This window comes from Falco biarmicus, chromosome 1 (assembly GCF_023638135.1).
Source record: "Falco biarmicus isolate bFalBia1 chromosome 1, bFalBia1.pri, whole genome shotgun sequence".
NCBI classification, from domain to species: domain Eukaryota; kingdom Metazoa; phylum Chordata; class Aves; order Falconiformes; family Falconidae; genus Falco; species Falco biarmicus.
In genome coordinates this window covers 72,983,789-73,009,397 of record NC_079288.1, presented here as the reverse complement: position 1 = coordinate 73,009,397, position 25,609 = coordinate 72,983,789, and the positions used below count along the sequence as shown (strand labels likewise).

Sequence of the window (25,609 nt, the reverse complement as noted above, 5' to 3'; positions counted from 1 at the left end):
TGGCAGTCCCAGAGGCTGGGGACGTACGTTAATGTGGGTGGCATTTTGAAAAGCACGTGAGGCTTCCTAAGCTTTCAAAATGCCTTAGGCTTTCAGAAGTTTCAGCCCCACAGCAGTTTGAGCCCCAGTATGGCTTAGGCTTTTAAATGCATTTATTGTTTGTGCCAATGAGGCACGGCCTGCTAAGACTAACGCCTCTGTGAGATTCAGCTTCACAGCCACAACCTCTCCCTTAAGTTTGACTCTTTAGTTTCATGTTGAGGTGCTCTCTTTGGTGCTCCTGAACATGCCAACAGTGCACCGAGGGTCCAGAAGATGGAGACCTTTCAGCTAACTCCGGGCAGTAGATAGTACAGTGACCTGTATGTTTGTACCAGGTTGCTTGGGTATTGAGCCACATCAGGTATGCATGGTTTCAGTCTCATGTTGCTGTCCTGAGTATCTGTGTTGCAAAGCACAGTTTCTGAAGAGAGATCTTCTTCAGAAACTCTGGTCCAGGGGTCCTCAAACGTTTTAACCAGGGGCCCAGCGCACGGATGAAGTGGCAGGCAGCCATCTGCGGCTGCTTGGTTCCCCCCCAACCCCCGGGGGGGGGGGTGGGGGGTGGGGCGGGGGTCTCTGTAAATACCGGGGGCCGGACTGAGGACCCTGGGGGGCCGTGTCCGGCCCGTAGGCCGTCGTTTGAGGACCCCTGCTCTAGGCTAAGACAGCCTTCTCATGCTCCAGTTGGTATATCAGAGGTTTTATGGTTCAATCATCATTTATGGTCATTCATAGACTTAGGCACCCAGTTCCCCCCATGATGCATTTCATATGTGTGAAAGTCCTATGTAAAACTTGGAATTTACAGGAAGTTTTGTAAATTCAGCCCAAAGGTCTTAGCATCATGAAATTATTTGTTACCCAGGAATATTTAATTCCAGAATGCTGCTTTTCTAAGTCTGCTTTCAAATGCACAATTGTGCAGTTACCTTTTGAGGGAGCTGTACTGAGTATTTTTCAGGACTGGTATTATCTGAGCTCTGTTGTGCAGGTCTGCTGTTCCTGGGAGCGCAGCTTGGAGCACTTCAGAAATTCCTGCTTTTATGCTGCAACATATAAACTCTCAGTAATAAAGTTCAGAGAGGTTTAAAACAATTAAATTCATACTATAGGGCTTTAACAATGCCTTCCATCTTCTAAGTGTCATATAAATAACAACTAATTAGTCCTCCACAGTCTTGTCAGACATGCATACTTATCCAAATATTGCATTTAGAAAATTAATATTTTATCCTACCTTTGCACTTCCCAGTATGTTGAAGACTGTTTACAGTATCATCTGGATTGAAGGAACCACAGCGCAAGCCATTTCTAGCTAGTGATTTGCCCATGTATGCAAAATTTCCAGTTATCTTGGAAAAGTTAATGGCTTGCTGTGTTGCAGCAGCAGTGCAGAGGGATCCTTTTTACACTTAAAAATATTGCTAACTTAACTATGACTGTTTGCAGTTTGAAAAATGTACTTGTGTCAAGCCCCAGACAGATGTCCTCCTCCACGTAGAGCAGAACAGGGACAAGTCTGGCATGCAGCTGAACATGGCTGCTCCCTGCCCCGGGTCACAGCCTCCACAGCTCCTCTGACAAAGGAGTTTATGGCAGCCTTCTCCAACTTGCTTCAGGGGAAATCAACCAGCTTAGTCCTGCCCAAGCATTTAAATTGCTCCTTTGGTCTTTGCTTAGTTTGATGTAGAATGTAGTCCCTGGCTGGATGCCTACTTTTCCGTGGGGTTCCCAGAAAGGCAATGTGCCTGGGTGATATCATTTGATGAACTTCCAGAAGAAAACAATGTGCTGGGGGAGGAATGTCCCTTTCAGGGTCTGGAAGCTTTCTTGTGTACACAATTGCCTTTTTAAATGGTGAACACTGTTTTTAGTACAATATGCTGTCACCAAGGGAGCAACTACATGAAGGAGAGTCCATCTTCAGAAGTGTCTGTGATTTTATGAACGACATTTACCTTGAGGAGATGAGAATTAAGCCATGCCCAGGGACTAGAACATATTCAGCCACAAATCCAGTGAAGTTCCCAAAGCTCTTGTTGCTGTGTGTCCCCTGAGCTCTCTTTGGCTGGTCCCCATCATTCACCTCCCCACAAAGTGATCACTCTCATGATGGGAGCTCTTTACGGACTTTTGCTCTCAAAGCCCAGGTGTGAACACGTGAGCACAAGGCACAAGCAGTGGAAGTCTGTTCCGTATGACTTGTGGCACTTATCCATGAGTTTTGTTCTTGTTTGTCCTCCTGTGCCTTGCAGTCTGGCATTTTCTTTTTGCGCACATTTTTCCTCTTTCCATGCCATCTGAAATGGTTTTCCTCGTCTATTCTCCAATTCTTTTCTATCATTGTAAAGCTGGTAAAGCAGAATGATCTAAGATAGAGATGGAAATTCTCCTGGCAAGGGCTGGGGAGGAATCAAGAAGAGGAAGCCTGCCTGAACTGGAAGGTGGGAGATGGGCACACTGCTCTAGGATCTGTCCTCATCTTTAGATGTCTACATACTTCCACATGCTTGACTCTGGTTCAGATTCATAACTAACCCTACAAATTGCAGGTCATCCCTGAAGACAACTTGTGATTTATGGCTCCTGTCTCGCTCTCTTTTTTTATATATATTTATTTTATTTTAAGAAAACAGAGAAAACCTTTTAAAGAAGTCTGCATCCAAGGTGTAGGGATATTTGTATCCTGAGTATTCTACTGTTAAATCCTGGCCATTTTTCACTATGCTGCAAGCAAACATAACATTGTCTCCATGTTAATTGCCAACTGCAAACAAGTGGCCCAGCTTCTCGGCTCTCTGTCAAGACAAATTCTGTCAGGTTTCATTTATTTGTGTGTTCTGGTACAGCTGGCAGTGAAATAGCTTCACCTGCCAGCCCTCATGTTAAAATTACCCCCCAGCTGAGCCAGACTATCTCACTGATACACGCCTTGACCAGCTTCTAGGGCATTTTTAGTAAAAGAGCCCTTCCAAGTAATGTGACTGGCTGGAATCAGAGACACTATGTTTCAAGTCAGACACTGAGAAATAAAATTACTCCCACTCCTTTGACATTTTGAAAATCAAACCCATTGAACTTCTGCTCTTGATTATCAGTGCTCTATTTTTCATGAAGGCTTGAGACATGGTTGAAGAATCTGACTGCATTCAATACAGTTTTGAAGGAGACTGTTCAAACATGACTGAGTACAAACTTAAGCAAGTGAGGCTGTTAAATGCCAGCATTGCTAATAAGGCATTTAAGAATTGTTTTCTCAGAAATATTTAGCTAATGTTCCTTCCCACTGAAGACTGATCCTTTTAGGTGCCATCAGCCATTCTGGGACTGAGAATCAAAAGTTCAGACTGCTCAGAAAGTGTCAGGTCACTCTCCCCTTCTTACACAAGGGAAGTAAAGACAATGTAAAGCCATGTGAAGATTGCTGGATTGTGCAGCTAACTGAAGGAGTGTGGTGGTGGCCAGTGGTGGTCTTGATTCCTTAGAGTAAGGAATGGTCTTACAGGTGGAGCTCTAGAAGTCCAGCATAGTCTCCATAACACAAAACGAGCTGGGGGATGCATAAACCTGTGCCCAACTGATGAATGACCAATGTAAAATACCTGGGGGAAAATCCATAATTAAGTCTCATATTTTAAATAGCATAAAAATCATACAGTCCAAAGAAACTGCAGAGTGTGGCATGCTAAACTGCAAGCCACTGTTTCTGAGGCTTTGTAGAAAGGTCAGTGCTGGTGGCAAATTGAATGGCAGGTTTGGACCCTTCAGGCAAGTGGACACAACTGATTTTTGTGGATCATGTTTTGAGAGGGAAAAGACAGGCATAGCTAGCGAGATTTCAGTCTAGTTGTTGAGGGTGTCTCTCTCTGCTTTTCATCCTGACTTATTACCTCCTTCTCCACCTTGTTTCTCCTACCACAACTTGGGGAAGGTCTGTACATCTCACAGTGGGGATGCAAGGAAGCAATGTGAATAAGTATGGACCTATGCTATTGGACAGCCAGAGGACATATAGACTGTCTTGTTCTGCACCACTAAGCCATTGCCAGTGCTGCAGACAGAAAAGGCCCAGGAGCATTGCTCTGTCTCATCTACATCTTTTTGCACAAGGAACTTAAAACACATCTTCTCCTCAAATAGTTGTGCCTATGTATTGGAAGCGAATTCAAAGCTAGCAAGGAAAGACAAAAGTCAGAACACAGCCAGGATAACTTGTGAATAATAATTACTGGCTTCTGACCAAGGTTTTATTTCTAACAGGTTCATGGGAAATCTTCTAGTGTTGTTTCAAAACAATGCCAATAAGTAAATTTTTAGAATTAAGACCTGCATAGCTGAACTAGAGAAGAAAATTAGATCATATACCAGGAAGTCTCAAAACTGGGAATTTGCTACAATCCCTTAATTCCTAAGCTTAAAATAATGTTAATGACATAATAATTAGTTATAAGGTGAGATTTCCTAAAGGCTTGAGTTAAATATCCTCTGCCCAGCACCTAGCTTTGATGGGAATGTAACATACAGACTATCTTCTCAAGGTAGATCATAGAATCATAGAATAGTTTTGGTTGGAAGGGACCTTTAAAGGACACCTAGTCCAACTCTCCTGCAATGTGCAGGGACATCTTCAGCTAGATCAGGTTGCTCAGAGCCCCATCCAGCCTGGCCCTGAATGTTTCTCGGGATGGGGCATCTACAACCTCTCTGGGCAGCCTGTTCCAGTGTTTTACTACCCTCAATGTAATAAAATGCTTCCATATATCTTGTCTGAATCTACCCTCTTTTAGTTTAAAACCATTACCCCTTGCCCTATCACAACAGCCTCTACTGAAAAGTCTGTCCCCATCCTTTTAAAGCCCCCTTTAAGTATTGAAAGGCTGCAAAAAGGTCTTCCCAGAACTTTCTCTTCTTCAGGTTGAACAACCCTAACTCTCTCAGCTTTTTATCATAGGAGAGGTGTTCCATGCCTCTGATCATTTTTGTGGCCCTCTGGATCTGCTCCAACAGATCCATGTGTTTCTTGTGCTGAGGGCTCCAGAGCTGGACACAGTACTACAGGTGGGTCTCACCAGAGCTGAGTAGAGGGGCAGAATCCCCTCCTTCAACCTGGCCATGCTTCTTTTGATGCTTCTTTTGATTCTTAAGATCTGTCACCTTAACAGACTGTGACAAGGTATTAGGTCCATAATAGGTTTTGTAATGTTTCTGCAATACCAAATGAATCAGATGATCTTTTGGGTTTATGCATAAGGGCAGTGATTATGCTGCTTGGGCAATTTGAATGATGATGGAACAAATGAATCTGCCACCCTCACTTAAAAAAGCTGTTCCAGAAATCACTTCACATTAGAACTGATCAGCATGTCCATCATCTTCTAGTGAATGCCTTGGTGTGTGCTCTTGCTCTACCTAGTGGATTTGGGACCTATTTAAATGCATTTTCTAAACTTGGAATAACATTATACTAATCCTGTGTTCTTACCATTCTCATTATTATTTCTGGTGATGGTTTTGATGAAGATGATTGTTATTGTGAACAAGAATACCAAGTGCTTGTTCTGGATTTCAATATTTGGAAAAAAGAATTAACTCCTCAAATGTTGCCTTTCCCTGAAGAAAAATTATTTGGTATACATAAATGACATTGTTTCCTACCCCAGTTTATGGACAAAAATTTGTATATTTGAAAAGGACAACCAGAAGCCAGGACCAAAGTGTAAATTCTGAATCACTTTCTGCCTACCAATTAACTCTCTATGATCAAATATTTCACTGCAACACAGATGACTCCTGAGAAAGGATATGGGAGGTCTATTCCACTCTCTAACTTCATAAGCCCAGGTGAACAGAAATCTCTGATTTTGGCCTCCTAATTCAGCCTGCAATTTCAAAAGCATGGCCATATGTTATCCTTCACCTTTAACATTGTAATTTACCTTTTAGAGCACTCACCAGGAAACAGGGGCATGGGTTCAACACTGTACATCCTTCCTTGATCTGAGGAGATTCACACATTCCAAGAGACTGCTGCAATAACAGAGACACCTTCCACCTCTCCTTTTAAAACTGGACCATGGTGCAGGAAGAAATCCAAGTGTCTAAAGGCAAAGGGCAAGAGAAGTCCTGATTCCGTGGCCTAATGCATGGTTTCCCAAATGTCATTTGTTGGGTACCACTGTTGGAAGCAGCCTTCTGTATTCCCCCCAAAGCCTAAATTCAGGACTGTAAACATCACCTGAACATTATCACCATTACCTCCCAATCCCAGCTCTGTTCCCCTTCCTGCAGTCCCACCACTCTGTTTCACAGCCACATCACTCCTTAGGACCCCCAACCCATAGCTGAAAGCTCCATGAATTCTCCCCCATGCCTTGTACTTCCCAAATTGTTTCTCCAACCACAATGCTCCAGCCATCTAAGGCACATCCTTACTCAACAACCCTGTTCTGCTCCCATTTCCCAAATGTCTTTTTCCTATGGCCTTAGCAGAAACACATGTTTCAGGTTAATTAATTTTCTGTAGGCACATGAGAAGAACAGCAGGGGAGGTCTGGGAGCTGGAGACACCACACATCAATAGGTTACTGGCCAGCCAGTGATAGGACCATTTGTGTTAAGGCTCTTACTCTGATTTATAAAAGATCCTGGACATAGGCAAAACCAGAGGTTGTTGACATTGGTTTTGCTTGGCTTGTGTGCAACACTGTGGGAACATCTAGCTTACTGATTTAGACCTTCTTCTGGCAACAGGCAGTTTTGTTCCAGCCCTTGATCCTTAGGTCAGGTCTGCTTCTTATCCATCAGCTCTGTGCAAAACACATACGCAGTCTTAGGCATGAACTTCCTCTGAGCTGCTCCCTCCTGGCAAAGTGCTTAAAGTTGTTCTCTGCAGAAAGCTTTGTTGTCCCTGATTTAAGCCCTATGAAAATCCATGAGCTTTATTTGGGTATACTCAGTAGTGCATCAGAGCAAATGTTGCTGTGAAATTTGTGCTTGTAGCTAACTACTGCTGTGGAGTTATCATTTGCTGCTCTGCTGTAATGTCAAGCATTCATATGTTAATCCACTCTTGCAGGCTGTTGTGCCTGACTCTACTGTAAGGCTTTATCAAATGACAGCAAAATTAATAGTTTGGCTTCTGCCAATTTGATACAAGATGCTGAAGATGAAAAGCAGAATATACATCACTGAAGATAATTTTGGAGCATTACTTATTTCTCTCCGACTACAATATTTTCATGCTTTTTTCTGCATTGCCATTGATACCAAGAGAGTTTCTAATTTTCTATTCTATGTTTCTAATTTTCTATTCTGTAAAACAGTAAAGATTCTTCATAAAGACTGTGTATGTGTATATGCTGGATGTTTTCCTTGCTGAATAGACTTGACCATGCCATATACCAGATGAAATATCATGAGCTGCAAATAAATGTAACAGTTTGGGGTTTTAAATCAATCAGTCAATGCCAATCAGTATCACAGAGAAGGGAAAGGGAGCAATGATTTCTAGATTGATTCACTTTGCAATTTCTTAACTGAGTTTGAGAATGAAACTGAGTTTCACAGTAAAAAAGATAGATGGTATTTCACACATTTTTCTGAATGCCCCATTCCATTTCTTCTTTTTTTCTCCACAGAAACCGGTGCACTCTGATTTCCTTGAATGCTATAAATTATCTCTGCAGGAATGGACAACCCTAACAGAAAACCCCACACAAGTCTTCTGAGAAACCAGCAAGGGAACTAGAAAAAACAGCTTGAATTGCAAAATCTCACATGACCCATGACTGACCCTTTGCTAATGCAACACTAATTTAAGACACCTTTGTACATAAGGTACTGCAAATCCTCAGCATGTTACTGTTTGCACAGTGTTTTTTCTTTAGTCTCCCAGTATATGGTGGAACAGAAAAACCCAATTTACATTCATATGTTTATGAAAACACCCAAATACTATGTATCAAACTTTAAACAATTTTCTTGCAAGATATTGCAATGCAGTTCATTTCATATGACAGTCCAAGCCAGGCTTAAAAAACCCCATCCCACTAGCAGCCCATTCACACTCCCTCCATTCCCCTCAGGGCAGCTGCCTGATTCGACCCATTAAAGGTGAAGTAATTATTTGTGTTGTGGTCAGCAGGGTTTCCAACCAGGCACTGAAGCTGTAGCTACAGTCTTTCTAGTATCCTTTCTGCAGGGTCAGCAAGTTTCTGCTGCAGTTATTCAGCTTGGATATTCATTTGCAACCATAAGGGCAAATTTCAAAATGAAATCAAGGTGTAAGCTTTGTTCTTACTAGGAGAGACTGCTCCTATGGGCACATCCTCCCGGCAGATAAAACTCCCTTCAGCAAGAAGGCTGTTCTCCATAAAGCTTATACAGGTCCCAATGACAAAATAAACTATGCAAGCAAAGGACTTTGCATTGAAAAGTCCAGATTCCCTTTTTAACATGTCAAAGTTTGATCCAAAAAAGCTGGTATTTGCTAGTTATACTATGTCCGTCTACAGGCTACTTGAAAGACATACAGTAACACATATGGTGATGAGAAAAAGGTCCAATTGCACAGATATTCCTCCTTGCTTCTTACGTGGATTCTGGTAATGCAGAAATCCCAGGTTAATCTCTGCATATGTGCCTGTGCATAATGCACTGCAGCATCACACTTATTAGCATAGTCACAGCCATCTGCATGTGACTTGAATGCCATAATATGTATAAATAATCTTATTTGTATGCATTTTTTTCAGATCCAAGGATGTTTGTGTTGCTTTACATTACAAGTTTTGCCATCTACACAAGCGAACAACCTGTTCAAAGCCAGTTCAAAGGAGAAAATTACTACACCAGATACATCTGTAGCATCCCTGGTTTGCCAGGCCCTGTGGGTCCCCCTGGAGCCAGTGGATCCCCGGGGCCACACGGACGCATTGGTCTTCCAGGAAGAGATGGTAGAGATGGCAGGAAGGGAGAAAAAGGTGAAAAAGGGAGTGCAGGTACTGAACATTTGTGTAATCTAACACAGTAGTACAACAAAGTAAAACCTTTTTTCATCACTGTTATACATATGTATGTATACACACATATATATGATGAATGTGTGTATGTGCCTGTGTGGGTTTGTGTGATGCATGTATATATAGTGAGAGAAAAAAAATATGCAGATATATTTTAGATATGTCTAATATGCATATACTGAAATCTGTGTAAATAAATGTAAATGCGTAGCCTACCTGCACATAGATGCTAAGAAAAAGTCTGGGAAAATGAAGCTAGTGTGGTGTCAAATAAAAAGTCTCTTTTGTGCCATTAGCCAGGATTAAATGATTAGCAGGTATTAGGCGCACACTAGAAGTGCTCAAATAGTAGGAGATATTTAGTGCACAAGTATCATTATATAGGCAGCCACGCTGCCGTCCTTCCCATCCGCAGTGCCCCTAGTTCCGTCAGCAATTGACTGATTACATATAAAATTCTTCAACGTGTTATCAAAACAAATGAAGAAAAGTAGGAATATAGAAACAAAGGAGGCTTAGGCTGTGAAGCCCAGTCCTCTGTTCCAACCTGCTATTCCTTTCACAAACTTACTATAAGATTTTGGAAGTATTTTTGGAGTGTTTTGGAATTCTGACCTGTTTTTCTTGTTTGCTCAGGCACACACAATAGGTCACACAATCATTTACTGAGATAATATGTGCAACGATTAACTAACTTAAAATGTTTTTGAAGGTTTAAGAGGAAAGACTGGGCCATTAGGACCAGCTGGAGAAAAAGGAGACCAAGGTCAGTCTGGTAAAAAAGGACCTGGAGGATTGACTGGTGCCAAAGGCGAAGTAGGTCCAGCTGGACCACCTGGACTTAAGGGAGATAAAGGAGACCGAGGAGAGCCAGGTGCACCAGGGGTCTGTAAGTGTGGAAAGATAGTGCTGAAATCTGCCTTTTCTGTTGGCATCACCACGAGCTACCCAGAAGAAAGATTACCAATTGTATTCAATAAAGTTCTCTTCAATGAGGGGGAGCATTACAACCCTTCCACAGGGAAGTTTATTTGTGCCATCCCAGGGATTTATTATTTTTCCTATGATATCACCTTAGCAAACAAGCATCTCGCGATTGGGCTGGTTCACAATGGAAAGTACCGGATAAAGACATTTGACGCAAACACAGGCAACCACGATGTAGCTTCTGGATCCACAGTGATCTACCTTCAGCCAGAAGATGAAGTATGGCTTGAGATCTTCTACACTGACCAAAATGGTCTCTTTTCTGATCCAACATGGGCAGACAGTTTGTTTTCTGGATTTCTTTTATATGTTGATACAGATTACCTTGATGCTTTATCAGATGAAGATGAGCTCTGAAGCAGATGATGTCAAAGGACATTCAAACTGGACACCCCAGCACAGGATCTTATCTAGCTGTGTGGGGGACACAAAGTGGGGAAAAAAAATAATCAGGAGTTTATTTTTGCTTTCACAGGAACAAAATCTGAGTTCATAAGAATCTTTCTAGAATCTACGCTGGATTTTTTTACTAAACAGCAGGGATATCAAAAGGAACTGTAATTAACAAAAGACTGCATCACTCCAGGACTGACTCCTCCTGAAAGTTATGTTTATAATACTATTTAAACAAATCTAAGATACTGTACATTGGATTTTATATAAAATATATTAAGTTGCAATGTAGAATGGTTATTTTGTATATGACATTAAAGTAAAATCGAACAATTGATGGCAATATAATCTTTGGTCATTTTAAGACAGGAAATACAATAGAACCAGAGAAAACATTGATTTTAAAAAAGGAGAGGAATAAAATACGAATGCCTGTTTCAGGGTGCAGCTGAACAGATCACAAGGACAGTCCCATCTAATATTTACACCAACAAATGATATTCATAATTAACTATCCTCCTCATAAATACATGAAGATTTGTACTAGCTGAGGACTGCCCAATGACAGTCATAAAAAAACAGAACAAAGTATTAAACATTTAAAGTCATTAAAAACTAGGGGATGTAAAAACTCGGAGACAGACAATCAGTATTCAATATGGGTATTTTCCATGTAATTCCAAGAGGATCTGCTGTTCTTTCAACGCTGTTCAGTATCTTTAAGAGAAATGTGGAAGAAAAAAACCTTTTTGCTGAAGAAAAATATGGATGCCAAAACCCCTGATAGAACAGTAACACTACAGTATTAAGAATAAATTATATGGAACAAACTGAGTCACATCATTAAAGCAGATTTACGTATATTAGAGTATGGCCAAATGCAATGAAATAAACTTAGGTCTCACACACAAGGTGAAAAACTGAGTTCGGGAAATCAGTGAACTTGGAAAAGGTACACAGGACCTCATGGATAATCAGCTAAATACGAGTCATCAGAGTAGGCTGCTGCTGCAGCCCTTTGGATGTATGATAAATGGAATTACAAGTAGGAGTAAAGAGTAGTTACAAAGCTGCTACTTCTGTCAGTGTTTTAAAAACTTACTCAAACATTGGAAAAAAGATATGGTTGTAATTCCATCCATGTGGTTTACACAAAAGATCTAACAAGGTCAATTTATTTTTCTTGTCAATGAAGTTAAGAGGTGATTTGATTGAAGTTTGCAAGTACCCGTCTGGAGATAAAATTTCTGGTAGTAGCTGGCACTTCCTTCTATCAGATAGGAGGAGCACAGGAAGATCCACCAGTGAGAAACTATCGATTCCCACTGCAAATGGGGAACCCATTTTGCCAGTAATCAATCATTGTAAAAGTACCTAGGAACATCACGAGTTCTCCAGCGTTCAACAGCTTTAAGTCAAGACTGGCAATCTTTAATGGGGTGCTCTTACTTTTCAAGAATTTTCAGTATTATTTTATTCATCCCAGATTTACAGAAACCTGCTATTTCTAACAGTTATTCAGACATTTTCAGATGCATTGAAGTGGTCTGTGTTGATGTCATGGTTTAACCCCGGCTGGTAATTAAGCCCCACGCAGCCACTCACTCACTCCCCCCTCACCCAGAGGGATGGGGAGGAGAGTTGGAAAGGAACGTAAAACTCGAGGGTTAAGATAAGAACAATTTAATAATTGAAACAGAATGAAAATGAAAGACCACTAACAACGATGACAATACCAGTTATAACGAAAAGGGGAAGGGAAAGAATAACATCCAGAGGGGAGGGAAAGGAAGAAAGGAACACGTGGTGCACAACACAACTGCTCACCATGCGCTGACCGGTGCCCAGCCAGCCCCCGAGCAACGACCTGCCCACCCCAGCCAGACCCCAGCTATATATACTGGGCATGCTGTCCCATGGTATGGAATATCCCCTTGGCTAGTTCGGGTCACCTGTCCTGGCTGTGTCCCCTCCCAGCTCCTTGTGCCCTCCAGCCTTTTCACTAGCAAGGCCTGAGGAACTGAAAAGTCTCTACACCAAAGCCAAAACACAGCACCGCACTAGCTCCTGAGAAGATAAAGTCCATCCCAGCTGAAACCAGGACACCTACACAACTCCTGATCCCATTTTATTTATGACCAAGGCGGAGAGAAATTTCTGGGGTTTTTCTGTGTATTTGACTTAATTAAGAAAATCACAACCAAATAAAATTACACAAAAATTCAGCCGTGATTGCAAAATTACCACTACAGTTATGTATGAAATATTATCCTATGCACCCTGTATCTGTGCCCTTATCTCCCCATGTGTTAATGTGCATGTCTTTGAGTATGATCACTGCTTTGTGCAGTGAACAGGTGCAAAGTCCTGTCCACAAATCAAACTGTCAATGCCTATACAAGCCTTGTTTTATTTGACAGTGAGAGATGTGTGGCAGAAGACAAAAGTGGATTATTTTTCTAAGTAGACATCTAATTTTTTAGTGTTATACAAGTGCTGCTTCCTGTGAAAAATATGGAAGAGAACACTTACAGATTCAGTTTATCACTGTGCTGTACAATCACTTATAAACCCGCAACTTAAGCACAATATGAGTGCAAAATGAAGCCAAATCATAATTCTCAACCATGACTGATGCCACTGTTTCACTGCCATCAGTGCCTATCCAAGGCAAAAAGACTGTTGGCATTCTCAGCACTGTATGCGCTGAAATTCCACAGGACAGAAGAGACAATCATATCAGGCCTGTTACTTCCAGGAAACATGATTCAACAAATGCAGGATTGGACCTATAATATGTATTATGCAGCAAAAGTAAATAATAGAAGAGTTTAATTACATGTTTATTTAAAAAAAAAAAAAGTGTAAGTAGGTTTGCAACATTGGAATCAACAGAAAATTTATGTTAGGAATAACAGGTCAACTTTTATTAGAATTAGAAAATCTATAAAGCCAAACTTAAGAGTATGATCAATTTTCTTCAGGCGCTACAGAAACATATTTGGTACTTATAATAAATCTGGAAATTTTCAGACAAAAATATTTTTTTTACAATTGAATAGGGGAAAAAATAGGGCTTTATACTGAAATATTCCTGGTTGCAATCCTAACCAAAAGCAAACAGCTTCCATGTAATAATCTTGTAAAAATGAATGGAATATAAAAAAGATATTTTAACCACACCTATGTTGAAAATGACATCACAGGAAGAAGTAAACCAAGAGTTATTGCTTCCCTTTACTTAATTTTAAATCTATGTTTGTACAATCATAGAAAAGTCATTTTAGCTTCCCTAAGTTTTCCCATTTGGATTCTGTAGTTATTTGAACAGTTTAGTATTTTGGCATGAACTGTTAAAAATATGTAATTATGTTGAGTTATTCCTACCAGTTTTGGCAAGAAGAATCTTTTTACTTACATATATATACATGGACAACATATGTATATAAGTAGTATGTGTCCCTGCACTCACTCAGGATCTCAAGACATTACCCTAAAATAAATCATTGCTATTGCTATTATTTTACTTGAAAATAGATCAGCTCTGATGACATGATATTTCATTAGGGGTACTCCTCTGTCTAAATTTGAATTTATATGGAAAATATCTTGGGTTGAAGTCTTCCCAGTATTTACACCAGTAGGTGGGTAGGTCTAGTTTGGTTTCAATAAATTGTAGGATAACAAAGAGCAAAATCTCTTTGGGATCAAATCTAAAATTAATCAAAGATTTCTACACAATATATATGTCATCCTATACATGCCATAGTGCCATATAAAATCAGACATCCAGACCAAGTCAGTCATCTAGACTTTGCTTACAGTCAGCAGAAATTAGTATCACTAGGAGAAACTCTCAGGAGGAAGCATGTCTTTTCTGCAGCACCAACTCTTGGGCTTCCTGATCGAGGTTGTAAGAACTCATACAAACCTGAGACCACTGGGAAACCTTCCAACAATATTAAGATTACTGTTCCTGAGATTCATAACTAAAACATATATATATTTACTTGAAATATATGTATGCAAATATACATAAGTAAAAATAAAGTTATTTGAAATAGCTCCCCACAATCTTTTACTCTCAGACCTTATACTTGGTAGAGTGACATCAAGGAAGAACTCAGTCACATGTTCCATTGATGAACATTTTTGACCAGATACCTAATTACATTAAACTCCATCTTCAAACTGATACGAGTACGTTACTTTGAATAAATACCTTCACTTTCTTCACTACTGGTATTAATGTCCATGAAGTTTAGGCTATTACACAATTTTGTCAGGAGCAATAGGTCCTAAAGATTTTTTTACAATGCTCAGACAACACAGAGGAAATATTTACTAATGGATATCAGTACTAAGAACATCATCTACATTCTTCAAATATTTTTGAATCTACCTAAGACCATTTATGTACTTTTGGGATGGGCAAAAATATATAAAACTGACAAGTAGCTTATTTCATTCCCTACCAAGTGTGTTTCATTAGTCGGTGCAGTTCGTATAATACTTCATTTTTATTTACCTTCCACTAGGTTCAGTTCATATTCATTCACTAAGACATTTACTGAATAATTTACTTTTCTCTAATTGGTTTAATTTATCCATTGGCAGGTAATTCACACTCAGGATAACTATACTGATGCTGTACTAGACAATTTGGTCAGTAGGAACTTCAGTTTTATGTGGAAATGCAGCTTACTTTATATTTGTCAGAAAGTGATGAATCCCATCCAAGAAACAATACATGAGAGTAAATAGGAAAAAATAGAGCTGAGAAAGCAATGCACCACAGCCTTTCTCAATGAGTAATACATTGCTTTCAAGAAGCAATTTATTCCTTTCAGTACCAACCATTTAGACTTCAGCTCAGAGAGCATTCAGAGCTTATATTCACTTACTTGTAACTCCTCCAGTCAACACTCCCAACTGAGGTTATGTCAGTATTTCTGAATTTCAGAGGCATGATTCTTCCTCACATCAACCTCAAGACATTTCCAGGTACTCTCACGAAACTATTGGTCTCTGATACTTGGTTTTGTCCTAGCTGTACACCTCAGATCCATTCATGAAAGTTACTATCTAAAGCAAAAGAAAAATTAATTAGACATATTATGCATATATTTTTAATAGTAAATATATACAAAGAAAAAGGTGTCTTGGATTATTTGGCATTTGGCTTAGATCCCTAATTTCTGATTATATTTATTTTGGTATGATCCAGCAGCTACCTGCTGGAAGAGGTGTAAGGAGATCTTTTTCCTCTAGGCAGATTTTTCCTGCAGCAGCAAGTATTAGCATACAATTTATCTTACCTGACTTTAATCTCTAAAAGCTCAAAGATCATTGCCTAGGCTAAATTAGTTGCTGGCTCTCCTGTCATCAGTGCAAAGAAATAGATGGTTAAATCTCAGTTTGGATGACACTGTATTGGACACCTACTTTAACAAAGGAGGAACCAGGGCGAACCTGTCTCTTCACATTACCTGTATCTACATGATTAACTTAGGTTAGTCTTTAACTTTGGAATGATGAAAAAATAAGATGTCTGCTCTTAAAGAACAATCCGCTAAGTGGAAAAATTGGCATAGTTTAATTTGGCAATTTATATGTCTCACAATTAGAGAGAAGATGTGGATTGATGACAACAGAGAAATACCCTTATAATGATGGAAGTGACCTCTTGTCAGACCTTTCATAAAGTATTGCTCAAGTTCCTCCTGGGACAACTTCAACTACAGTAACTTGGCTATTTTACAGTATATTAAGGTGGGCTAGATAATCCCCTAATGCCTCCAAATTCAACACACTTAAGCCTATATAAAATACTGAGCTTGTCAAGGATGCTTAATTTTAAGTGTAGAAAATCTAAAAGTATCCTGGAGTGTTTCTACCTATACCAAAACAAAATTATAAATTTGTTTCTTTTCAACTTTAAAGCACCTGTCAAAATCCTAAACACAACACAAAACATAATGCAATATTTGTAAAACCATCTCTGTGAAGGAATAGCCTTGTTTACATGATGTGAACAAAGGGATAAAAAATAATCAGTTCTTGAAAACCATAAATGAACTATGATTCTCAGCAGGCTCTAAAGTGAATTTTTAGCAAGACGCACTTGGGATTTCTAGAAATGAGTGAATTTTATGTAGGAAATGTATGAGCAGTCCCTTTTATTTCTCTACTTTCAACAAAATGTTATCCTCAGCTTCAGAAGACAGTGGAAAGGATTTTAAATTTTTAGTTAAAGAACAATCTCTTTAATCATCTTAAAACTTGCCTACCACTGATGCTGATGTCCCTTCCACATATCATCTGCGTTCACCCACACTCTGTCAGATGTTCTGGTACATGAACATGGATTTCTAAACTGGGCGTGACAAATTTCAGGAATTTTTATTGTGATTTCTGTCCTGTTGGAGTAAGGTGTGATCAGTTTTAAATAACCAAGATGAGCAGAGGTTGTTCTTCCTTGCTTGCAGCTTCCCTGAAACTGGGATCACTATAGAGTTGCACAGAGTACTTGAAATTCCTCTTCTAAGAACACAGCAACACATATTCTTATTCTGTAAGCCATCTGTTGCAGATGACTTGTAAGATTTGCAGTTTTGCTTCCAGTTTCATTTGTTTTTACAAGTTTTGCCTTTGATTCCAGGCAGGTAAAATGAGACATATATGGCAATTCAAGCCTTACTTTACCCTCAAAGCCTCAAAACTGTTTTAGTGCTGAACTTGGGGTCCGTGATCCCTCAGCCTGCCCGCTCCCAGGGCAGCTTGCACCACGGTCACTACAAGCTGCCATCTAGCCTGCCCATGCTAAAAGCCATCCTTGGCCATCCTTGACAAAACAATAGTTTATGTCTAATTGTGACAGTGTAAAGCGGCTCACATCATCTTACATGGAGCACTAAATCTGCTGTCCAGTGTAATCCATGACATTGGGCTTGCCTTTGTTTTTATAAACTGACTGAGATAAGTGAGTTGTTCTCCGCCCCAGGAAACATATGTGGTTTGAATTTTGTATGTCTCCTGTGAGCAGAGTCATTGTACTGTCATGTATTTTTAAGCAGCTTTCCATCCTGTTAAGCAAAGTTCCCCCACTGCTCCTTTAGGTTATTATAACAATGTTCCTTACATAATGCTGTTCATATTTGTCCATCATTTAATCTGTTTGGACAACTGTTTCTGAGACTGGAATAAATTGATGGGACACAGACTTATCAGCAAAACAAGATGCTGAACCTGAGTCCTTGCCAAAACTTTGTATGAAGATTCGCTCACTGGATCATTTCCACAGTCCTCTACCTACAGTGAGACTTAGCAGATAACAGATTGTGTACTGTACCCTACGAAACCTCTCTTCTGATTACATTTCTTCTGCATTCTTGAAAGCTGCTGTCATGTCAGGTGTCTTCTAGCTGTGATCGCTCCTCTTTTAGCAATTAAAAATGCATCGCCAAATCTTTTTATCTACTATGACTGTTTACTTCTTCCCATGGTCTCCTTCTTACAATAGTATCAGAATCAGTTTAGCCATCTTCTTTCATGTGATTCCAGCTACTAAAACTTTGCAGTAACAGACCTTCAGATGTTATAGGGACTGATTATATAAAGACAATTATAAATAGGTCTAATAACAACTTCATTTAGTGTCAGCAGTATTGTTTATTCTGGTCATACTGAAGTTACTAATACACATGTTAACATAAGAAATTACTTTTTTAACAATTCATTGCAGCAGAAAATACCCCTCTCTGGATTTGACAGGAAAACTATAAATTGCTTTATATCTCTAAAAATTAAGAATTGTATATAAGACAATCCACAGTTCTACAACCCATCTGATAGCACTGACATTTATCTACATAAGCTGGTTGCGAGCATTTAACAAGCAGATAACACATCCCTCCTCTGCTTCTCTCACCAGGGCTGAAGTATTTCCCTTTAATCAGGCTCTAGAATAACCTAACGAAGCCTTCATGTTCTTCTTTCTTCAGCTACAGAAGTATGAAAGTATACTGATAACTTTATAAAGTTATGATTTCTCTTTCTTTTTGCGTGGCTTCAGGATCCACTTTCCCCCAGTCAGATATCTTTTCATCCTGGTGTGGCAAAAAGCCTGTGTTTGCAAACTACAGCTGCTGAGAGTTTATACCTTTTTTAATTCTGCTGTTTCCCATTATTTTTCCCCAACATGACATGCTAAGAATGCTGAGGCTTATGCTGTTTTCTAAAGGTCATCTGTAAACAAAAACGCATCTTTGTCCTCTTGATACAGCTTTGGTTAATACTCTACCAAATTTTGGTTATTACTCTAAAGTAAAGAGTACTTTAATGCATTGGAAAGCAGAGAAAGCAGCTGGAGAACAACTGGCTACTAATTGTTCTCTTCAAGGATTTTATCCCTACATGACTGATGCCAGGGATTTTTTTCAGGGTGAAATTAATCTTAAAAAAAAAATTACTTGCTGAAATGTTGGCATACAGTCTGAATTAGAGGATTAACAACTCCACTTAGGAAACAGAGCTCTCTGCAAATGGCTGATATTCAGGAATTGCTGCTCTGAATTGTACACATCACAAGAAGAGTCTGTGCCTCTCCTCTACTTTCAGAAAAAGTACAAAGGAATCAAGTCAGATAATTTAGCAAAGTTAGGTACTTAAAGGTAGGAGGAGTAACTGCCTTTCTTTCAGTGTGAAATAACCATCCTTGATCTTGAAAAAATATACCATGAATACTTTTTTTTGTTTTCCAAGTCAGTGCAGTAACTGAAGTGCATTGCTGCCTGCAGGAGTTGCAATCGCTTCATCCTCCCCATACTTTATTCATGACTTTCCCTTCTACTGTAAAAGAAACTGTTTACAAAAAAGAAGTCTTCCGGAACTGTTTTAGTGACTAAGGAGGAGAATCTGACTCTTTCTCTTTAAAAAGCAAAGCTGAGGCTTTGTTGCTAGGGGTAGTATTGTGCTTGGCTCTTGTTTGTACTCTGAAAGCTGCTGCATAAGAAAACCCAGGTAGGAAACAAACGTTTTCCTTTAGAGCTGTCTTAATATCACTGTGTTCTGTGTGTTTTCCGGAAGGAGACCGGTTTAAGAATCCAAAATCCTCAACATTATTTTCTAGGTACTTTTGATGTAATTACTTTTTTAAAGAGCAGTGAGAGCAGCTTTGCTGCGTTTCTGTTGTTAGTTTTAAGTGCTTTGGAAACCGTCTCTGAGCTAATGGAGAGCTTTATGGTTCTTGCATCCAGTTGTTTATTACATTTTAAAGTGTCTGCTATAATACTTAACTTCAAGAAATGCTAGAAAATTGTTAAAGAAGGTGGCTTTAAGGCCCTTCTGCTATGTTGCCAGGGTTCTCCATTTACATGTGCTTTTAGGAAAGACTGTTTAAATTTCATACATAAAGCTTGATATGAAGAAGAGGTTTATATGCCACACAGTAAAAATGCTGCTGCTTCTTGCAGTGCTGTGTTTTTTTGTGCTATGGAGAGGGCATTTGATGAACCTTGCCTGTAGCAAGGAAATGTTGCCAATTTTGGGTACATTACCCTTCGCCCTGGTGCAGGATATTACCGAAGGAATTGGTACTGAGGGAACCGGTGCCGAGGCAAATGCACAGGTGGTTTGTGTCTGTGAAAACTACTTGTTTAGTGTGAGTTCAGCTCCCTGTGCTAGTTGAGAGTTATTTAGAAACCTGAAAATCCCTGGTGCCAGTAGCTGCCAAGGGCTAAGCCTCAGGAAGGAGATAACCATGTTGCTCCCCCTCAGCTGCTTTTTTCTTAGGCATCTCTTTAAGAGGTAAATAGGGATATGAAGATCACTCTTCATATTCTAGCCTGGGCTGGAAGCACTTTTTGAAGCAAAAATGCACGAGCCTGTACACACCCAGTACAAAGGAGTGATGGGGCAGCAACAGATGACCTGTGTAGGCCTACTTGCTACAAGACCCTCTTGCTAGAGATTTATCCAGGTACAGAAAAAGGCTCCATGTTTTATTTCCATGAGTTGTTTCATGGGAATTTTGAAATGCAGAATAAATTGTGCTATTGCAAGTTATTTCATGTTAACTCGGTGCGTAGGCACTGGGTTTTTACACTGGTGCAAGCTTTGTGCTGGGAACAAGTACGGCTGAGGTCGCTGTCTTGTTGATTAAAGGTAAAGCAGGACAGGAACCTGCAGCAACAGTAGCAATGAAATGAGTTGTACAGGTATAAATTTAAAAAATTCTTAAATGCTTATAATCAAATACAGCAACTTTCTAGTGTAAACAAAGCTGAAGTGATTTGGTAGCTTCCAGGTCTGGTAAAGCTGAAAAGCCAACCAAGCCCAACACTGACAGTAGCAGAAAAAGGTATTGAATGTGTCTAATTATCTGAATTTAGCAGCTAGCTTTATGGACTGTAGGTGGGTTGTTTATTTAAAAAAAAAATAATGTAACAAGAGTGTTCATACAGTGTGTAGAGACCCACATTATTCACTATTATATGGAATAATTAAATAAATGGATACATATATTTTTGAATCATTCCATTCTGAAAAAGATACGGTTTTAAAGTACTAAGGCTGTATGTTAAATGGTATGTCATTTCCGTGTTCAGGGTGCAAAGGTTACATGGAATGTGTCTCACAATCATTACGCACATATTAAAGCATATCTCTCATCAGTAATTTCTGTTGCTTGTGACAGCTAGATGTCAGCCACCAACCAGATGAGCCGCAGCGAAGAATCCCAGATGATAATCATGAAGGTTAGTGTCCCATTAGCTGAGACAAAAATGGTGCATGATCCTTTTTCACTAGAGTAAAAGGAATCTTTTACATATATAACTGCAAAAAGTGAAATAAGTAAGTGTCTTGTAAGCTCTTGTTAACCCTAGGTCAGTACCATTCCAGTTAACGCAGGTTTGCATAATTACTTCCGTGCAAATACACTGCAACATACGAGATACCATATGCTGTGAAATAGGCACCTTTAATGTGTATTTTGTTCTATTTCATGTTGACTACATTATCTTCAAATTATTGGCTAAATATATTTAGTCTTGAGTAGGTTGCAAAAACAGAAAGTTACCCTATTTTCTAAGCTGCAGAAATACTTTTGAAGTGATCACGTTTAAACTGTGCTGGTGCTATGTCAATAACATGTCTGAAGGAGGTAAAAAAACCCCCAACCAAATCCTCTTTGTGGTATGAAGAGGAGAAACTACAAAGATAAGGCAACATGCTCTCCAGCTGTCAGTAGGCTTTAATCCAGCTAATAGCAGTGGTTGCCACCTTCAGTTAGTTTCAGGACTGGGGCACGCCAACGGCATCACTGGGGCATTTTATATATATATATAAAAAATACACACACACATATAGCGAAAGTTGCATAAACCATGTGTTTGGATAGACCAGAGATTACATCTGTGGGTCTGGTGTCAAGGCCTGCCTCTACCCCACCCCGCAGCTCCCTCTCTCCTCTCTCTGTGAAAGGAGTTCCTGGATGAGGACCCTGCCCAGGTGGAAATGCTGAGGAGGACCCTGACAGCTCGCAGGCACAGGAGACAGAAAACGGTGAACGGCCTCTGAGTTCCGCCCCCCACATCCCCCCGACGGCCAGGCCCAGCAGCCGCCCCGCACTCCTTCCGCCGGCTGCCGGCGGGCCACCACAGCGCACGCGCAGCGCTGCCAGCGTCACCGGCGCGCAGGCGCGCTCGTCCCACCGGCGGCGGCAGGGCCTGGGCCCGCCTCCTGTCCTGTCTCGGCTCCCCTCACTCATGCACCGTCCCTCGCCTTTTCCGTCCCCCTGCAGCTACCGGAGGCTGCCGGTCCCCCCGAGCCGCGGGCGGAGGAAAGGAGCCGCGCCAGCATGGCCACTGCCCCTGGGGCGCCGCGCGGTGAGTGACTCCGCCGCGGGCGGGGCGGGGCCGGGCCAGGGGCGGGGCGCGCTCGCGCCGCGCTGCACACGGCCTTGGGCTCGCGGGGCGGGCGGGAAGCGACGGCTTCAGCGTGCCACGCTCGAAAGGCGTGCTCCTCTCGTGTTTAAATATGAGGAGATTATGAAATGTGCTTACATAAAATACATGGTTTTTTAAAGGTGCTAACGTAGACGTGCATGGCTTTATTGCTGGGCTATTTGTCACGTGCAGTACTCTTCGGTCACGGATTAGGAGAGAGGGGAGCGATGTGGTGGGAAGCTGTTGGAAGTGAATGTCTAATCGCAGGCTTGGAAAGAATGGAGGTTGTTGGTACTCGAAAACTAATCTTCAGTGTCTTGGGTGGAATCTCTGCAATATTCCTGATGATAAATTCTTTGGACAACATTAATGTTGGGAATCTTAACTGCATGGTTTTATGGGTTTACCTACGTAAGATACATAAAAGCATTAATTAAAGAACAGAGTATTAACAACTCAATTAAATGAAAATCCAGTGAAGTATAAGCATGCTTAGTTTTTCATCAATATCAAGGTTTAACAAAATAAAAGTATGTATTGTTCTTAAACTCGTTTTAGCAAAATATGGTATTTGTTACAGACATCTGCAATTTAGGGATGTTTCCAGCTTTTTCAAGGTCTGTGTACTTTCCTTTTGAGTGTTTTCTGAGACTTGCTGTCCCAGCTTGTGCTACGGTGCTGTTGACAGATGGAGTCCAAGCAGTTTTCAGGATCGATTCCATAGGGAAATCGAGACACCCTCTAGCGACGGTTATTTTCTTTTACAGAAGCTCATTTTCCACAAATAAACAGAGCAACACAGCAGTACTCAGGGAAGAAAACTAGCCATTAGTTCCCTTATGTCATAAATGTTTTTGTTTTGTTAAGTATTTTGCTCTGTTACTTGTTTTTGTGGCTGTGTCTGAAATCCATTTCATTCCGGTAATTTTGTATGATCAACTGAAAAGTACTGCATGTGATATTATGACTAGACTGTATCATTGGTTTACTTAATTACAGTATAGTTTATCTTTCTGATTTATTTCTTTTAATATTACATCTTAAATTTTGAGAAAGATTTCACCTTCAGCTGAAGTCTTCATGCATCTATCCAAAATTTCTTCCAATTCCCCCTCCCTGCCCTCGAATTCAATTAGACAGATTTGTAAGTAACCTAAATTTCCATTTTCTGTATGTTAAGCTTTTGAACATGCTGACACTGACATTCACTACTGTGTTGCCTAGTTATAAGGTAAAAGTGGCTTTCTTCACTGCCTTTGCTAGGCTGATGATCTGTGTATGAGTTTCTGCTTATCATTGGCTTGCCAAGTGGTAACTGTTTAAAAAAATAATAAAATATAACATCTGCCACCATTTTCCAGGTGCTATTGAAAAATTCTGCAGAGGCTGTTTCCTCTACTATCTTATTTTGGTTTTACTTGAGTGTCTGTGATACTATGTTGCCTCTGTTCCTAGGCCTTTTTAGTTTGTTATGGTTGTCTCTGTATTTGTTTATTGTTTATGTTAAATTTGTGGTGTTAAAAACAGACACCTGTGTTTATGAGAAGGGAACTGTATTTTAACACAAGTGGGAAGTAGGTAATGTTTGTGGATTTTTTTTGTGATGTTACTCAAATACTTGGTTCATTTTATGCTAGTGTGGTAAGATTATTTTCTCATTCTGGTCCCATTATGGCAAACTTACCTTGAAACATGTCCACCAACTATTTCTTCACTTAATATTCATCATAGTCTCTCTTTGTCCATGTTAGCCTTCCAAGCGTTCTGCCAGTCTCTACTATTCTTTAATGCACTCTCTTTGCAGAAAATCATTATTTTCCTCTAATCTAATTATGTATGTGCTTAGATGCCTATATAACTTTCTTAAATGGAAAGACTTAGCTATATGTTAGTCCGCTCGTCAGACTAATAAATTAGAGTTGCAAAAGAAGACCTGCTTTGAATAAAAAGCCTGTATCTGATAGTTATTCCCTTGTGAAGCCAGGACAACTGCAGTGTTACAAAATCTTTTTCTTCATTGCCTGTTTTTTTGAATTTGTATAGTTATGTGGTTGCAGTTTCTGGAGGGTCTGACTATGTATTTATGTAACAATTGTATCCATGAAAAACACAAATGTGTTTCTAGGACCTATGCTGGAAGTTACCATTCCCTATTTTCTTTTAAGTAACTGATGCTTGGTCACAGCGTATGTCTGTCTGCTTTCATGCCTGGTTTCTGCACCATGTTCAGATGTGGGATTGGTGTCAAGATACTTGCAGCAGTTTTGGGTCTGTGTCAGTGTAGAGAGCTCTGAAATCATACAGAGATCTAAGGCGTTTGAGTGCTTCCAAGTGCAGGTGAAATCAAGGGAGAAACTTACTAGATGATGTTTTCAGAGTCTCAGCTTGGCTTAAGTTTAGTTTGACTACCCAGCAGGCTTATTAAATCTGCCCAAAGTAAAATATGGAGCTACTGTAGGATAATGACACTTCCAATGTAAAACATGGTGTTAAAGTTTTTTATACAGGTGAAGTAATGATTTCATGGATATTAGTCTTATTCTCTTACTTCAAAAATGTATTTTGAAGTTAAGCACAAATTAGTTGGCTGTAGAGCCCATTCACATAAGCAGAACAAAATTATATGTACAGAGGAATAAAGTAACAGAAGTGGGTTTTTATGTGTTCCTGTTTTTCAAGGAACCATGGTATCCCAAAATAATTGATGCATTGAATTAATTTTACTGCAACTACTAAAGCCTTAAAATGTTTTTTGTTATGTATAGAAAGGATAATTCCCCCATTGTCACAAGGAATTGGTTAATTCATAAAGAATTGTGCATACAGAGCATGAGTTCTGATACTTTAAGAGGTGATTAAAGTAGTGGCAGATTGTTTCTGCTCTATTTTGGCATGGTGGTGTTCTCTTTAACCTGGCTTGTCTGGAAACATTTACAAGCAATTGTCAAGTATTTCAGAAGATCAAAAGCAGATTCTGATCTGTTGCTTTCTAGTTCTCATTTATCAGAATGGAATTGAAATGAAGCATTTGCTCTAATGAAATAGAATATGGTTTTGCATGCTAACTGAACAGGATACAATGGTAGAAAAAAGTCACAGAAGGGAAATAAAAAAGTAATTTTAGACCAGTTTTTCCCTTTAAGTCATTACAAGTCTAAGTCTTGATACCTGGGTTTGTTTGGGGATTTTTTTGTTTGTTTTTTTTTACTTAAATAGTTA

General features: G+C 39.8%; 2 protein-coding genes across 4 annotated transcripts in view; both read left to right on the top strand.

The window, feature by feature from the left end:
* Window positions 1-10,773, top strand: part of C1QTNF7 (C1q and TNF related 7) — a 50,761-nt gene extending 39,988 nt beyond the window's left edge. For both annotated transcript variants that reach the window (XM_056326801.1, XM_056326800.1), the window contains exons 2-4: window positions 7,680-7,878; window positions 8,796-9,041; window positions 9,775-10,773. In XM_056326801.1, the coding sequence (XP_056182776.1) occupies window positions 8,804-9,041; window positions 9,775-10,406 (870 nt within the window). In that variant the 5' untranslated portion in view covers window positions 7,680-7,878; window positions 8,796-8,803 and the 3' untranslated portion in view covers window positions 10,407-10,773. The remainder of the gene's footprint in view (window positions 1-7,679; window positions 7,879-8,795; window positions 9,042-9,774) is intronic.
* Window positions 10,774-19,338: 8,565 nt separating this feature from the next.
* Window positions 19,339-25,609, top strand: part of CC2D2A (coiled-coil and C2 domain containing 2A) — a 64,237-nt gene continuing 57,966 nt past the window's right edge. Inside the window, exons 1-4 of one of the 2 annotated variants that reach the window (XM_056334856.1) lie at window positions 19,339-19,463; window positions 21,139-21,199; window positions 21,927-22,007; window positions 22,246-22,330. In XM_056334856.1, the coding sequence (XP_056190831.1) occupies window positions 21,143-21,199; window positions 21,927-22,007; window positions 22,246-22,330 (223 nt within the window). In that variant the 5' untranslated portion in view covers window positions 19,339-19,463; window positions 21,139-21,142. The remainder of the gene's footprint in view (window positions 19,464-21,138; window positions 21,200-21,926; window positions 22,008-22,245; window positions 22,331-25,609) is intronic. The other variant, XM_056334866.1, reaches the window with a different exon arrangement.